This window comes from Mya arenaria, chromosome 6 (assembly GCF_026914265.1).
Source record: "Mya arenaria isolate MELC-2E11 chromosome 6, ASM2691426v1".
Taxonomy (NCBI): domain Eukaryota; kingdom Metazoa; phylum Mollusca; class Bivalvia; order Myida; family Myidae; genus Mya; species Mya arenaria.
The window spans coordinates 875,385-888,956 of NC_069127.1; the positions used below are offsets into that span (position 1 = coordinate 875,385).

Consider the following 13,572-nt stretch of genomic DNA (forward strand, 5'->3'; position numbering starts at 1 on the left):
ATCGTTGTTGAGTTATGCTCCGTTTGTGTATAAAAATAACTGATAAGTGTTGGAATTTACTCTGATATGCTGGGTGATATATGTCAGAAGCAGTATTATGAAAAAGCTAGGACCTTTATGCAAGGAGTAAAAAGTCGTTGAAGAATTTTGCACAAAACTTAGTACATATGTACTTGTCCGTACATTACCAGTACTACTACCAGAATAATAATATACATGATTGTTTAGCAAATCCTTAACTCTGGCTCTTACTGAAAAATTGACAAGCATTAGTGTCCACTTGCAGTGATCTGGAATGTTGAAGTTTTGCCTTTATTGACACAGTGAACTAAGGTAAATAAATGTTGGGAATCAGCACTGTTAAGTATTTGTGTCTGTCTGTCTACAAGCTTATTAATAATTGCCTCCAACCGTGTATGTACCTTACTTTTGCTGCAAATGTTTCATAAAGTCATTATTGAGTTCTAAAACCATCTTACGGTTGAAGAAAGGACACTGAGCAATTCCCTATATGAACCATTCTGCAGAATTTCATGTTGGCATTATAGTTGTGTGTCTGTAATGTGTTTCCTGTTCCTGGCATCATGTGTTTCCAGCAAATAAATCATTCATTTGATTTTACTTTTCTGAAAGCATAAAATTACATGCTCAAAAACATTTCAATTGGCATGTGACTCATCTTCAATAGGGGTGGCCGATGGATTTTTCCAGCACTGGTCACATGACTGGAAACACTTGTCCAATTGGCAAGGAACAGTTAATTATCTTTTCCATTTTTTTTTCCACTCAACTCCTAATTCCTCCCTCCAATGAATGGTGGACTGCCCTTGTATTTGTTTCTGTCACGATTAACACGTGGACCTTTTATTTTTGTTTCAGTTCATACTCTCTTTCACAGTGTTTATAGTGCCAGTGGATCCAGATATTTCACTTGGATGTTCTTGCATGCCCTCAGTTGTATTTTTACTCTAGTTACTCTCTAGTTTTGCCATGTGGAAATAAATTCAATTCAATATTTTAATGAATGGATTTGAGTGTCTTGAAATTTACAGACATTACGCCCCATGTCTGTTCAAAATTATTTGAGTGTAAGTTTTGTCTGGGAATATTTCAAGAGTTTATTGCCATATGAAGAAACTTGAGTTTTATGAAGATAAAATGATCCTATATTGAAGTAATTAAGTGTTGTGTTTCGTTCCTTTTCACAATCAGTGGAGGATATTGCCTGACTAGAAAACAAGGGGATTCCTCCATCAGTGTTTCCTGATTGGGAAACAAGGGGATTCCTCATCAGTGTTTCTTCCCCATCAGTGTTTCCTGATTGGGATACAAGGGGATTCCCCATCAGTGTTTCCTGATTGGAAACAAGGGGACTCCATGTCAGTGTTTCCTGATTGGGATGCAAGGGGATTCCCCCATCAGTGTTTCCTGATTGGGAAACAAGGGGATTCCTCATCAGTGTTTCCTGATTGGGATACAAGGGGATTCCCCATCAGTGTTTCCTGATTGGGATACAAGGGGATTCCCCATCAGTGTTAATTGACTGAGATACAAGGGGATTCCCCATCAGTGTTTCCTGACTGGGAAACAAGGGGATTCCCCATCAGTGTTTCCTGATTGGGAAACAAGGGGACTCTATGTCAGTGTTTTCTGATTTGGATACAAGGGGATTCCCCATCAGTGTTTCCTGATTGGGAAACAAGGGGATTCCCCATCAGTGTTTCCTGATTGGGATACAAGGGGATTTCCCATCAGTGTTTCCTGATTGGGAAACAAGGGGATTCCTCATCAGTGTTTCCTGGTTGGGAAACCAGGGGATTCCCCATCAGTGTTTCCTGACTGAGATACAAGGGGATTTCCCATCAGTGTTTTCTGATTGGGAAACAAGCGGATTCAGCATCAGTGTTTCCTGGTTGGGAAACCAGGGGATTCCCCATCAGTGTTTCCTGATTGGGATACAAGGGGATTCCCCATCAGTGTTTCCGATTGGGATACAAGGGGATTCCCCATCAGTGTTTCCTGACTGAGATAAAAGGGGATTTCCCATCAGTGTTTCCTGACTGAGATACAAGGGGATTCCTCACCAGTGTTTCCTGATTGGGATACAAGGGGATTCCCGATCAGTGTTTTCCTGATTGGGAAACAAGGGGATTCCCTATCAGTGTTTCCAGGCTGACATTTTTTTTTTATTTATTGCATGGTCAGGAAATTCATTAAACTTAGTAAAATTGTCCTGTGTGTGAAGATCATGAGTCTGTGGACAATTTAAGACCATAGGTGTGTTAAAGACGGATAGATTTTTAATCCTACCATTCAGATTTTTTCTAATTTCCCCCATACTTAATATGAGATACTTGGTGTAAAATGTGCTATTGTGAATTTAATTAATAGCAATAGATATTATTCAAACTGCTATGTTTTCTGATCGGGAAACAGGGAATAGCTTACTGGCTGGTAGGTTTTGCTTCCCCATTTGAAAATATGTGCTCCCGATTCAGAAAGCATTTTAAAAAGAATGGGGAAATTTACTAAGGTAAAGGAGGCATTTGTTGCCCGATGAGGCAATAAATTGAAAAAGTTTTTGATGGGGCAATTTCCTCCACTGGCAATATTTATATACCTATTTTGTTGTTTGTGATTTTTCATTCATCTGAAACCCTGCTTCAAGGGTTTAACTTATTTTTTAAGTTGTATGCGTGTTTTGCCTAATTTTATTTAATTAATTTGTCACATTATTTACAAGAAATTATTATAACTGGGCCATAGAAAAATACTTTATAGATTCTCATTTCCAACCGCAACTGTTCAAAACTCCGCCCATGAATTTTGCATTTTATAAATAATTAGCCTCTGTGAAAAGTTTCCAGACCTGCCCTACATTTTTGGACAGCCATAAAAAAAATTATTGTCAAGTGTTTAATATTTCTGACCGTTAATGTTTTAACTGCTTTCGGGATGAATTTTTGATAATATTTATTTTGAACCAGAAAGATGCTTAAATGTTGTGGTAACCCAGACAAAATGGCGAAATATGAGATGATAATATTATTGTCAACCTACCTACCTTATTATACTTGCAGTGAAATTGGAAACAGATTGTTTGATATTTTTGTCCTTCGAGTATTAAACAAAGCAAAACAAAATGCCACACATTTGAAAACTTGGATGAGAATGTAAAAATTATTTTTCAAATGATGTTGAAATATGATTTTTTTAATCATGTACATGTTTCAGTTTTCGTCCATTTTAATAAAGTCAGTGAGGAAAGCCATTATGAACCTTATTTGGACATCTTATTTTGTTCAACAAAATGTTGCATTTCAATAAAAATTGGGAGTCTTAATTATGTACTTTGAGATCATGAATGTTACGATATACAGTAGAGTGTGTGATTGACTGATCGTCCTGTTTGTGTGTATGTCTGACCGTCCTGTGTGTATCTGTTCTAGTGATCTACCTTAAGCCTGATTCCATGAGTGCCTCTGGTAAGTTTCGGCATCACCGACACCTCGCGTTGTCATGTCTTTTTATCATTCACAGCTTACAGTCACTTGTTCCACTTTTTACCTTAGTAAAGTTTTTTTCTCGCCGTAACCCACAATTGATGTGGAGGACGACGACCAATAAGTATTATTGCTTTGTGAGTTTTCTTATAAATATTCCTGTTTATAGAGACAAACATTGACCCATTTGGATTGTACGACCCCTGTACATGTGCTGTTTATTTAATTCATCCATGTTTTGTGGTGTTGCCATGACAATGTTGCAGTGTTATGTTACCTGTTTTTCTCTCAATATTTACAATACAGTTAATGTTGTTTCTCCAGTTTTCAACATAATAGTTCATGTTGTTTCTCGAGTTTTTCATCATAATAATGCACAATATTTGTCAAGATTTTTATCAATGTTATTCCTAGAGTTGTGATCAAAGCAGTGAATGTTGGCTTGAGTTCTGATCGTAAGAATGAATGTTATTTCTTAAGTTATAATGTAAATCTTATTTCATGGGGCTTGATCATAACTGAATGTTTTTTTCTCGAGTTAATATCATAACAATAAATGTTATTTCTCATTTGTTTAAATAACAGTGAATGTAATGTCTCCAGTTTTGGTCATAACAGCAAATGTTGTTTGTCCCCTACTACTGCGGAAATTTCTTATGCATGTTTGTGCCATTTACATTTTCATATATACATGTTCATTAGCTTAGACTCCAACACATTTTATATTGTTTCTGTATTACAATGAAAAGCACATGTGACAGGTGTTTCCTGTAAAAGTGTTATAACTCAGTCTTTTTTTAAGTTTGTTCAGAAGGTTTTGATTTAAGTTTTAGTATTAAAGGGCCTTCTCATGTTTTTTGACACTAACAAATTTTCCCGGTCATACATCTAAAAACACTTAAATTATAACCATTTTACTCTTTGCAGAAAAAAAAAATACAATTAAAGTATAAAAAAACATTCCAGTTCTTGAGGGGAGGGAACTCATGCCAGTACAGTCAAGGAAAAATTAGAACACTGACACCAAAACCACACCCCATATGAACTTATACACAGAATTAATGTAAAGGATAATTTAAGATTAAAGCCTTTTGTTAAAATGTGTTACTGTTGCTTTTCAATATCATTGCCTTCAAAGACAATACTGGAGCATATATCAACATTTCTTGAAGGATTTCGCAGCCGTCTGTATCTTAGTTATAAAGCTCCTTGTGATTTGGCACACTTTATTACATCATACAATTTTTTTATACGAAAACATGAGCAAGTCCCTTTAAGAAATGTTCAAGTGATTAATGAAAGAAATGTATTTTTAGACATTTCACCTGTTTGAAACAAGATGAATATTTATAGATATAATAGTAATCATTATAGTGAAGAAACAAAATAGTATATGTTTTACAATATACCTATGTAGATGAGAATTTTTCATGTCTTCCTTTTTCAGATAATGCAGAATTTTATATAAATATGGCTGTTTTATAAATATATTTATATTACACCTTTGATTTTGTTCAATTTGCACAGTTTCTTTTTTCTAGGAGGCTTATTAGATTGCTTTCCATATATAGGTAATCATGGGGTAATATTGTGGCACAGTTTTAAGCGTACTTGGAAGTTATTGTCTTCTTTAAGCTCGTCTGTTTTTTTGAAGAAAAAAAGTCGAGGTATGGTCACGGTCTTGGGTGTCGAAGGCGTCTTTGTACAGTCTTTTTAATCTTGGCCATAACTCAAAAACTGTTGAAGATATTCAAGTGAAACTTGGTACAGATGTTGCAAGAGACAAAACACACTTGTAGAGCAAGGATCATAACTCTGATCTTAATAAATTCACAGTTAAACCCCTTTTTTGACTGAATAAACAACAACAGATGGGCGTGTTCACTACGTGGAGCTCTTGTTTCAGTTTGTTTTATATTTCCATCTGTCAAGAGTTACCAGTACCAGTGTTATAGAGTCCTTAAGTCCTTATTCTAGTGACCAATGTCTTGAAAGTGTTTCTTTGTAAACTGTAGATTAGATGAAGGTTACAATTTGGATTTACGATATTGTCTAAATTGCTCTGTTCATTAGTTTTTAGTAAAATTTGTATCCTCAAGTAGTGTTTTGATAAAATTCATGGAAGTTTTTAAACTTGATAACTTCGCCAGAAAGATTTGATTTGTTTCTGTACATGATAATATATATATATTGTAATGCATGGTATCACATATGTTTTATGAAAATGTTTGATTCTGAAATAGAACTAGATGTTTCTCTTACATAATGTTTTTTCATATAAATCCCGACATATATCACAGGTTTTGAAAAATTTCTGAATGTTGTAAAACTGATACACTAATAGCACATGCTCAATAGAATAATTTTAGGTTAATCTTTGCATCGCTAAAGTTTTAAAGTTTTTGCTTTATACTTTGTAACAATTAAAATGACTTGCACTTTATGTAATCATAATAATGAAATTTGTAATGATAATTAATAATTAACAAGTATTGATATTCATTTAGGATGAAGAATGTAATTTTAAACAACAGACTATTAAAAGAATAAAATTTAAAACGTAAAATTATTAAAAAAAAATAATGATATTGAGTGCAGCACCCTTTTTTCTCATTTATTTGACAATACCCTTAATATACATCCTTTTTATTTGGTATTGTTGTTGTTGTACTTTCAGATAAGAATGATGGCTCGTCATTTTCGCGATCTCGCAGTTCTAGCATGTCGAGTCTGGAAAACGTCTCAAGGGAGGCAATCCAGTGCCTCGTCTTCACAGACTCATACACCCGCAAATTTGGTAAATAACCTCCCTCCCATTTCACATAGATGACACAAATGGCCTTCATTTTTGGTTTGTCTGTTTTTCAAATAAATAAGTAAAGGTATTATCATATCCCTCAATCAAATACCTCAACCATGGCCATAGTTCAAAACAATTTGCCTGAAACTTGATACACATGTTGATAATGACAATGTGCATATTATGTTGCTAGGCCTGTAATTTGTTTTGTACTTTTGAATCTTCGTTAGATGCTCTGTTTCACTGCAGTTACTATATATTTGCAGATAATTTCACGAGTCCGTGTTTGTGGGTTGGGACCAGTCTGGGCTCAGTCCTTGTTATAGTACTAAACCTGCCGCCATCTGGGGACCAGCGGTTAACACAACCAGTCATTGTCTCCCCCAGTGGTAAGTTAACACAACCCGTCATTGTCTCCCCCAATGGTGAGTTAACACAATTAGTCAAAGTCTCCCCCAGTGGTAAGTTAACACAACCAGTCATTGTCTCCCCCAGTGGTAAGTTAACACAACTAGTCATTGTCTCCCCCAGTGGTAAGTTAACACAACCAGTCATTGTCTCCCCCAGTGGTAAGTTAACACAACCAGTCATTGTCTCCCCCAGTGGTGAGTTAACACAACCAGTCATTGTCTCCCCCAGTGGTCAGTTCACACAACCCGTCATTGTCTCCCCCAGTGGTCAGTTCACACAACCAGTCATTGTCTCCCCCAGTGGTGAGTTAACACAACCAGCCATTGTCTCCCCCAGTGGTGAGTTAACACAACCAGCCATTGTCTCCCCCAGTGGTGAGTTAACACAACCAGTCATTGTCTCCCCCAGTGGTAAGTTTACACAACCAGTCAAAGTCTCCCCTAGTGGTAAGTTAACACAACCAGTCATAGTCTCCCCCTGTGGTAAGTTATAACACAACCAGTCATAGTCTTCCCCAGTGGTAAGTTAACACAACCAGTCCAAGTCTCCCCCAGTACTTAGTGGTTCTACAGTACGGTGCTTGTGGGCAGTCTTAGGAGTGACCTAATGCTTATTCCAATAATGACACACCAAATGATCAGCTGGACATAATTTTGTGAACAATAGAATCTATTTAAATTGAAATTTCTATGGATTTGTTGGTTTGACAAATAATACTGTCATCTGTTTAACTATAATGAATATTTATTTGGTTGTGTTCCAGTTATGGTCAATTGTCCACTGGATTATAATCTTTTTTATCAAACTTGATGTGTCCTTGGAAAACATACCTCCTTGAAAAAGGATATTGCGGGAAAAATATTGCCACTCTTCTTAATGGATGCAAAGCCATTGGTTAAAAAACAATTAAGTCTGATTAAAAACATTGTTAGAATTTGCCATTAAAAATGATTATGCTAGTAGTTCTTTAAGCTATGCCTGTTGGGGATGTTGCTTACCTTTTAATATCACGTAGTTTACATAAATTATTGAGCCCAATATGCACATTTGGTTTTTTGCTTTGTTTTCAGGAACTATATTCCGTCTGAAGGGGCCGATCCAGTGCATGTCTTTCCTTGACTGTAATGGGGTGATCATTCCCACACTGACGTCGGGGGCGTGGAGAGACTCGGCCAGAGATGAAATGAAGAACTCAAAACTACAATCCACACGTGAGTATAGGAATTATCTTGCTCTTGAAAATTGAGAAATGTTTTGGCTTTATGTCAAACTGGCTATGAATGAAATTATTTAATAATAATGGCATTACACTATGATATTTTTCAATATATTTTTGGAAAATAGAGCCTTACAAGGAAAGGCATTACTTGGGGCAGACTATGTTAAGAGAAATGATTACTTGAGGGCAGATTATGTTAAGAAAAATGATTACTTGGGGCAGACTATGTTAAGAGAAATGATTATTTTAGGCCAGACCTTGTTAAGATAAAGAATTACTTAAGGGCAGACTATGTATAGAGAAATGACTACTTGAGGGCAGACTATGTATAGAGAAATGACTACTTGAGGGCAGACTTAGTTATTAGAAATGATTACTTGAGGGCAGACTATGTTAATATAAAGAATTACTTTAGGGCAGACTATGTTAAGATAAAGGATTACTTGAGGGCAGACTATGTTAAGAGAAATTATTACTTGAGGGCAGACTATGTTAAGAAAACGATTACTTGAGGGCATTACAAAACTGAAATGAGAATAAGTTGGAGAATAATTGATGTAAGTATCATAATTGAATCTTATTTGTTTTTTCCTCTCATTTCAGCTCAGAAGCTTAAGCTATCACCCAGTTCCTCTACAGAAGTGACTGATAGACAGTTTGCCATTATATGTTCAGAAAAACAAGCCAGAGTAAGCATACATGGATGTAGTGATATATAGTTTGACATGATAGTAAATGTGCTACTTTTATGGAAATTTCATTGTAATGCAAATAACATTGCAGTACTGTATTTTGGGTACATTAGTTATCATATTTTCTAGCACACCAGATAGGCATTTCCGGTTAATTCAGCCGTGCTGGAAAACTCCATCTGGCATCCCCCCATGCCAGATGAGTCACGCGCTGTGACATAATAATTTTAATTTCTTTTATAATACACTTTATGTAATCATAATAATGAATTTTGAATAGATGAGTTCCATAAACATTAACTTTACAAAAATATACTATAAAAAACGAAACAAAATAACCTTTAAAAGACGTGATGTCGAAGGAACTTATTGACATATGCCCTGAATACATATTACTGCGCGTCATGACGTCAGTAAACATCATCGCACGAGCGCTTTGGTGATATGTACAAAAATGCGCTTTTTTAATTATTTTCTTTACAAAAAATGTAATTTAATGTATGCTAGAAAAAATATCTATCATGTGTGTCCATTCCGGATAGAAAAATCCGACCCTTGGGCACGCTGCATAGCCGGTAACTCTGCAAGCCTCTTTACCTGGCAACGCAGGTGCCCTCGGGTCTGATTTTACTATCCGGAACGGGAACACATGACAGATATTATTAAACATAAGCACATAAACACACACTGTCTTAATCAGAACAATATTGCATGGTGTGAAAAGCACAATGTTTCTCTGCACAAGAATGAATGTATTTATTTCCATTTCAAATATTTAACCTTTTATGACATGCTAAAATGGCTAGATATCACTTTTAATATGGACAATTATTATGTTACACTAGTATGACATTTACTGGATTGGAATATCCTTAAACCACCCTGGGATATCACATGATCATTGATTGACCTGATTTAATCAATATAATACACAGATTGGTTTCTGAAACATTTGTTATTCTTTCACAAATGGCATACAAATGGCATGCATAGGACCATAGAGAAGGTCACAAACCCTGGAATGGAGGATGAGAGCTAGTGGTCTAGTGGTAAAGACGTCCTCCTCTCACCCAAGAGGTTTAGGATTTGATCACTACCATGGGTGCCTTCTCATGGCGTCTCAACATGGACAACATTAATGGTTTCTACCCAGGAAACAGACTTGAGCATGATTTTAAAAGTTGTCAGCTTTGCAAAATCGAGCTGAAAGAAAATAGAAGAAAATAAAACCTGGATCCATTCATTAATAACTTTTACTACAGATAATTTAAGGACAACATCATGATGGCGGTGGAATCAAAACGTAAGAATATTTCATGTCTGTGAGGCAGTTTTCTCCATTTATGAAAAGCTGTGTACTTGTATTTCAGGTGGTATCATTGCCATCTCAAACATGTCCTTACAAGGCGAGAATTTCAGAAAACTCATTTGTGGTGAAAGCCGATGTCGTCAATCTCAGGGGTAGGCTCTTACATACTTACATACCTTATGCTCATGGTTTGGGTGTTTGTTTGATTTAAGTCTTTCTATAATAGGTCCTAGAGTCATAGGCTCTTCTGGGATTGTTGCGACAGAAGTTATGATAGTCAGATTTATATTTGGTAACTGAATGATTTATTTATAGAAATAGATAAAAAAAAAAAAAGACAGGAATATTTCACTACCGAGAATATTTCAAAATGAGATCTCTAGGTCTGTACTGAGAGGACTTACAGTAGCATACAGTAGTAAAACTCCATCATATTGAACTCTCATTTTTGGTGAAAGTTGCATCGATCAAGAAGTGCCATACGGTTTATTTCAATATATAACAATATCATATATCTATATGTCAATATTTTTCCTAAAGTTCCTATGATAACTGAGTTAACAATTTTCTACTCTGTAATGGTATATATGATAAATTGTATAAAGTTAACTCTAGCCCCACCCCGAACAATGTTACAGGTGACAGTGTGTGTCTGGCGTGCTATGTGGCCAATGGACACATAATGGTCTACAGTCTACCAAGTCTCAAACTGCTGCTCGATATAGACTTCTTGCCACTTTCTGATCTCAGGTACAGCATCTTGTATCAGTTGCTAATCATATTATTTGTTTAAAGGTATTGTAATTATAAAGTTTTGGGTCTTTTGTCTATGATACTTTTTAAGTATTTGTTCGTTCAGGCAGAGTACCAGTTTTGGATAGAAAACAAAAATAAATAATTATGCTGCCTCATACAACATTTTTTTATTTTAAGATATTAACCGCCAGTTTAGTATATATGTTGATAATGCCATTACTACTTTGTGGGACAAGTCACACATTACTGGGTGAGTAATGCCCCTTGTCCATCCACAGAAAATGGATACTACTGTAGATTCAATCGTTTTTGAAGAATAAACAAGCCACTTTATTGCTGATTAACTGCATAGCCGACATATCCAATAATACTGTTTTGATATTTTTCAGAGTTGCAAGAACCTTCTGCTTTAGTAACATTGGCCATGCAATGTATATGTGTTCACCAACAGAATTACAAAAGATTACATACTCTGCTGAATTTTGGTAATATGGGTTTGACTTGCATTTCATCGCTTTCACACTGTTTAATATTTGAATATTTCCATCAATTTGTAGTTAATTTCTACCTTTCCACTGCCATTGAATGATATTGTTCAGCAGATCATATGGCTCCTTTATAACACTGTCCTAATTTGACATTGATATTGACGTGTTATGTACCTTGCTTGTTGCATATACAGAACAATACTGATTGATTATAAACAGGCACTTGATATGTTTCTTCTAAAACAAAGAATAATACAAAAATTGTAGAGATTTTCTTCTGTTCGAGAACTATCCCATTGCTGGTAAAAAAACCTTGACATTCTTATTGTTTATATACAGGATCTTCATGAGTTGCAGTTTAAAACAAAAAAAATAGGTTAACGAAAGTTATAAAGCTTACCTTTGGCAATATTTGCAATGATGACACAGGAGAGCATGCAAGCAAAATCCATAAAGTGTGCTAGGGCTTAATTAACAAATGAAAAATGCATACAAAATATACATAAACTTATTAAGAACAAGCCCTTTTATTCCTCCTCCAATTTAGAACAGCCAATATTAAGCTTTCTCCCATTAATTTAAAACAGCCCCTTTCATGCTTTCTTCCCCTTTAGAACAGCTCCTTTCATGCCCTGTCCCATTTAGATCAGCCCCTTTCATGCCTTCTCTCATTAAGAACAGCCCATTCCATGCCCTCTCTAATTAAGAACAACCCCTTTCATGCCTTCTCCCATTTAAAATAGCCCTTTTCATGCTTTCTCCCCTTTAGAATAGCCCCTTTCATGCCCTCTCTCATTTAGAACAGCCCCTTTCTTGCCTTTTCCTCTTTAAAACAGCTCCTTTCATGCCCTGTCCCATTTAGAATAACCCCTTTCATGCCTTCTCTCATTTAGAATAACCCCTTTCATGCCTTTTCCCATTTAAAACAGCCCCTTTCATGCTTTCTCCCATTTAGAATAACCCCTTTCATGCGTTCTCCACTTTAGAGCAGCCCCTTTAATGCCCTCTCCCATTTAGAACAGACCTGTTCATGCTTTTTCACCTCTAGAACAGCCCCTTCCATGCCTTCTCCCCTTTAGAACAGACCCTTTCATGCTTTTTCTCCTCTAGAACACCCCCTTTCATGCCTTCTCCCATTTAGAACAACCCCTTTCCAGCCTTTTCCCATTCAAAACAATGTATTGAATGCCTTCTCCTATGTAGAAAAACATCTGGCATGCCTTCTCTCATTAGAAAAGCCTTTTTCATGCTTTCTTTGATTTAGAAAAGCCTCATTCATGCCTTTTCCATTTAGAACAATCTCTTTCATGCCTTCTCTCATTTAGAACAGTACCTTTTATGCCTTCTCCCATTTACAACAACGCCTTTTATGCCTTCTCCCTTTCAGAACAACCCATTTCATGCCTTCTCCAAGTTAGAACAGACCCTTTCCTGCATTCTCCCTTTCAGAACAACTTCTTGAATGCCTTCTCCCATTTAGAATAGTCCATTTTATGCCTTCTCCCATTGTATTTTCCAGTGATAATCTCAGTGAGATGCTAGGGGAGCTGTTCCTACCCATGGAAACTCCAGAGCCCCCGAAACAGGGCTTCTTCAAAAACCTGTTTGGAGGAGGCCCATCTATGCTCGATAGGGAAGAACTATGTAAGGATCTCACTTTTCTTTTTTTGAAAGGTATACGTTGATAGAAACATAGTTTTTGCTTTTCAATGACATCTTAATTGTATTGCCCCTGTTTTATAATTTCTATTATATGTCATGTCTTATGTGAGGTATATTTTGTGAAACTACTACATGTACATATTGTGCTAGCATCTCAAAGGGTGAAATGGCAAAAGTTCTAGGTGATGTTTAATGAGGAAGCATTAAGTTATGTTTCAGTTGGAGAGTATAGTTCACCCCTTGATCTATATGTGTCCATGTTACAGTACTGTTGGTGAGTCTAGTTCACCCCTTAATCTATATAATTCCATGTTATAGTTGGAGAATCTAGCGGTAAGAGTGCTCGTGGCCTGGCTACACGGGTGCCAGGGTCTGGAGGCATACAAGGACTCCAGTCACAGACACAAGCTACAGTGGCTGGAGAGGTCTCACGTGCACGACAGGTAGGCAGCTTATACACTCTTGACCTTTCCTTCGTAGGAATACTAGATGACTCTTGCATTGTCATATTCCAGACTTATAAATGTCTAGAACTGTACTTAATCCAGCTTTTTTGAGTCTTTAGATTTAACGATAACATTATCAAAGTTCATAACCATAGCAAAACCATCTTAAATTTGGTGCTTAGATACGTTAATTTTGCATTAAAAGAAGTTTTACAAGGCAGCTGTACATGGTTCATAGCATTCCTGACAGTAGCACTTCATTGATTTGTGGTAGTGAATCTGTTTT

General features: G+C 36.1%; 1 protein-coding gene across 9 annotated transcripts in view; it reads left to right on the forward strand.

Annotated features, from left to right (window-relative positions):
* Window positions 1-13,572, forward strand: part of LOC128236670 (syntaxin-binding protein 5-like) — an 80,550-nt gene that overhangs the window by 60,840 nt on the left and 6,138 nt on the right. For all 9 annotated transcript variants that reach the window (XM_052951683.1, XM_052951685.1, XM_052951687.1 and 6 more), the window contains 9 exons: window positions 6,181-6,300; window positions 6,570-6,692; window positions 7,785-7,925; window positions 8,537-8,622; window positions 9,996-10,086; window positions 10,573-10,684; window positions 11,080-11,175; window positions 12,698-12,822; window positions 13,159-13,283. In XM_052951683.1, coding sequence (XP_052807643.1) covers window positions 6,181-6,300; window positions 6,570-6,692; window positions 7,785-7,925; window positions 8,537-8,622; window positions 9,996-10,086; window positions 10,573-10,684; window positions 11,080-11,175; window positions 12,698-12,822; window positions 13,159-13,283 — 1,019 coding nt within the window. The remainder of the gene's footprint in view (window positions 1-6,180; window positions 6,301-6,569; window positions 6,693-7,784; window positions 7,926-8,536; window positions 8,623-9,995; window positions 10,087-10,572; window positions 10,685-11,079; window positions 11,176-12,697; window positions 12,823-13,158; window positions 13,284-13,572) is intronic.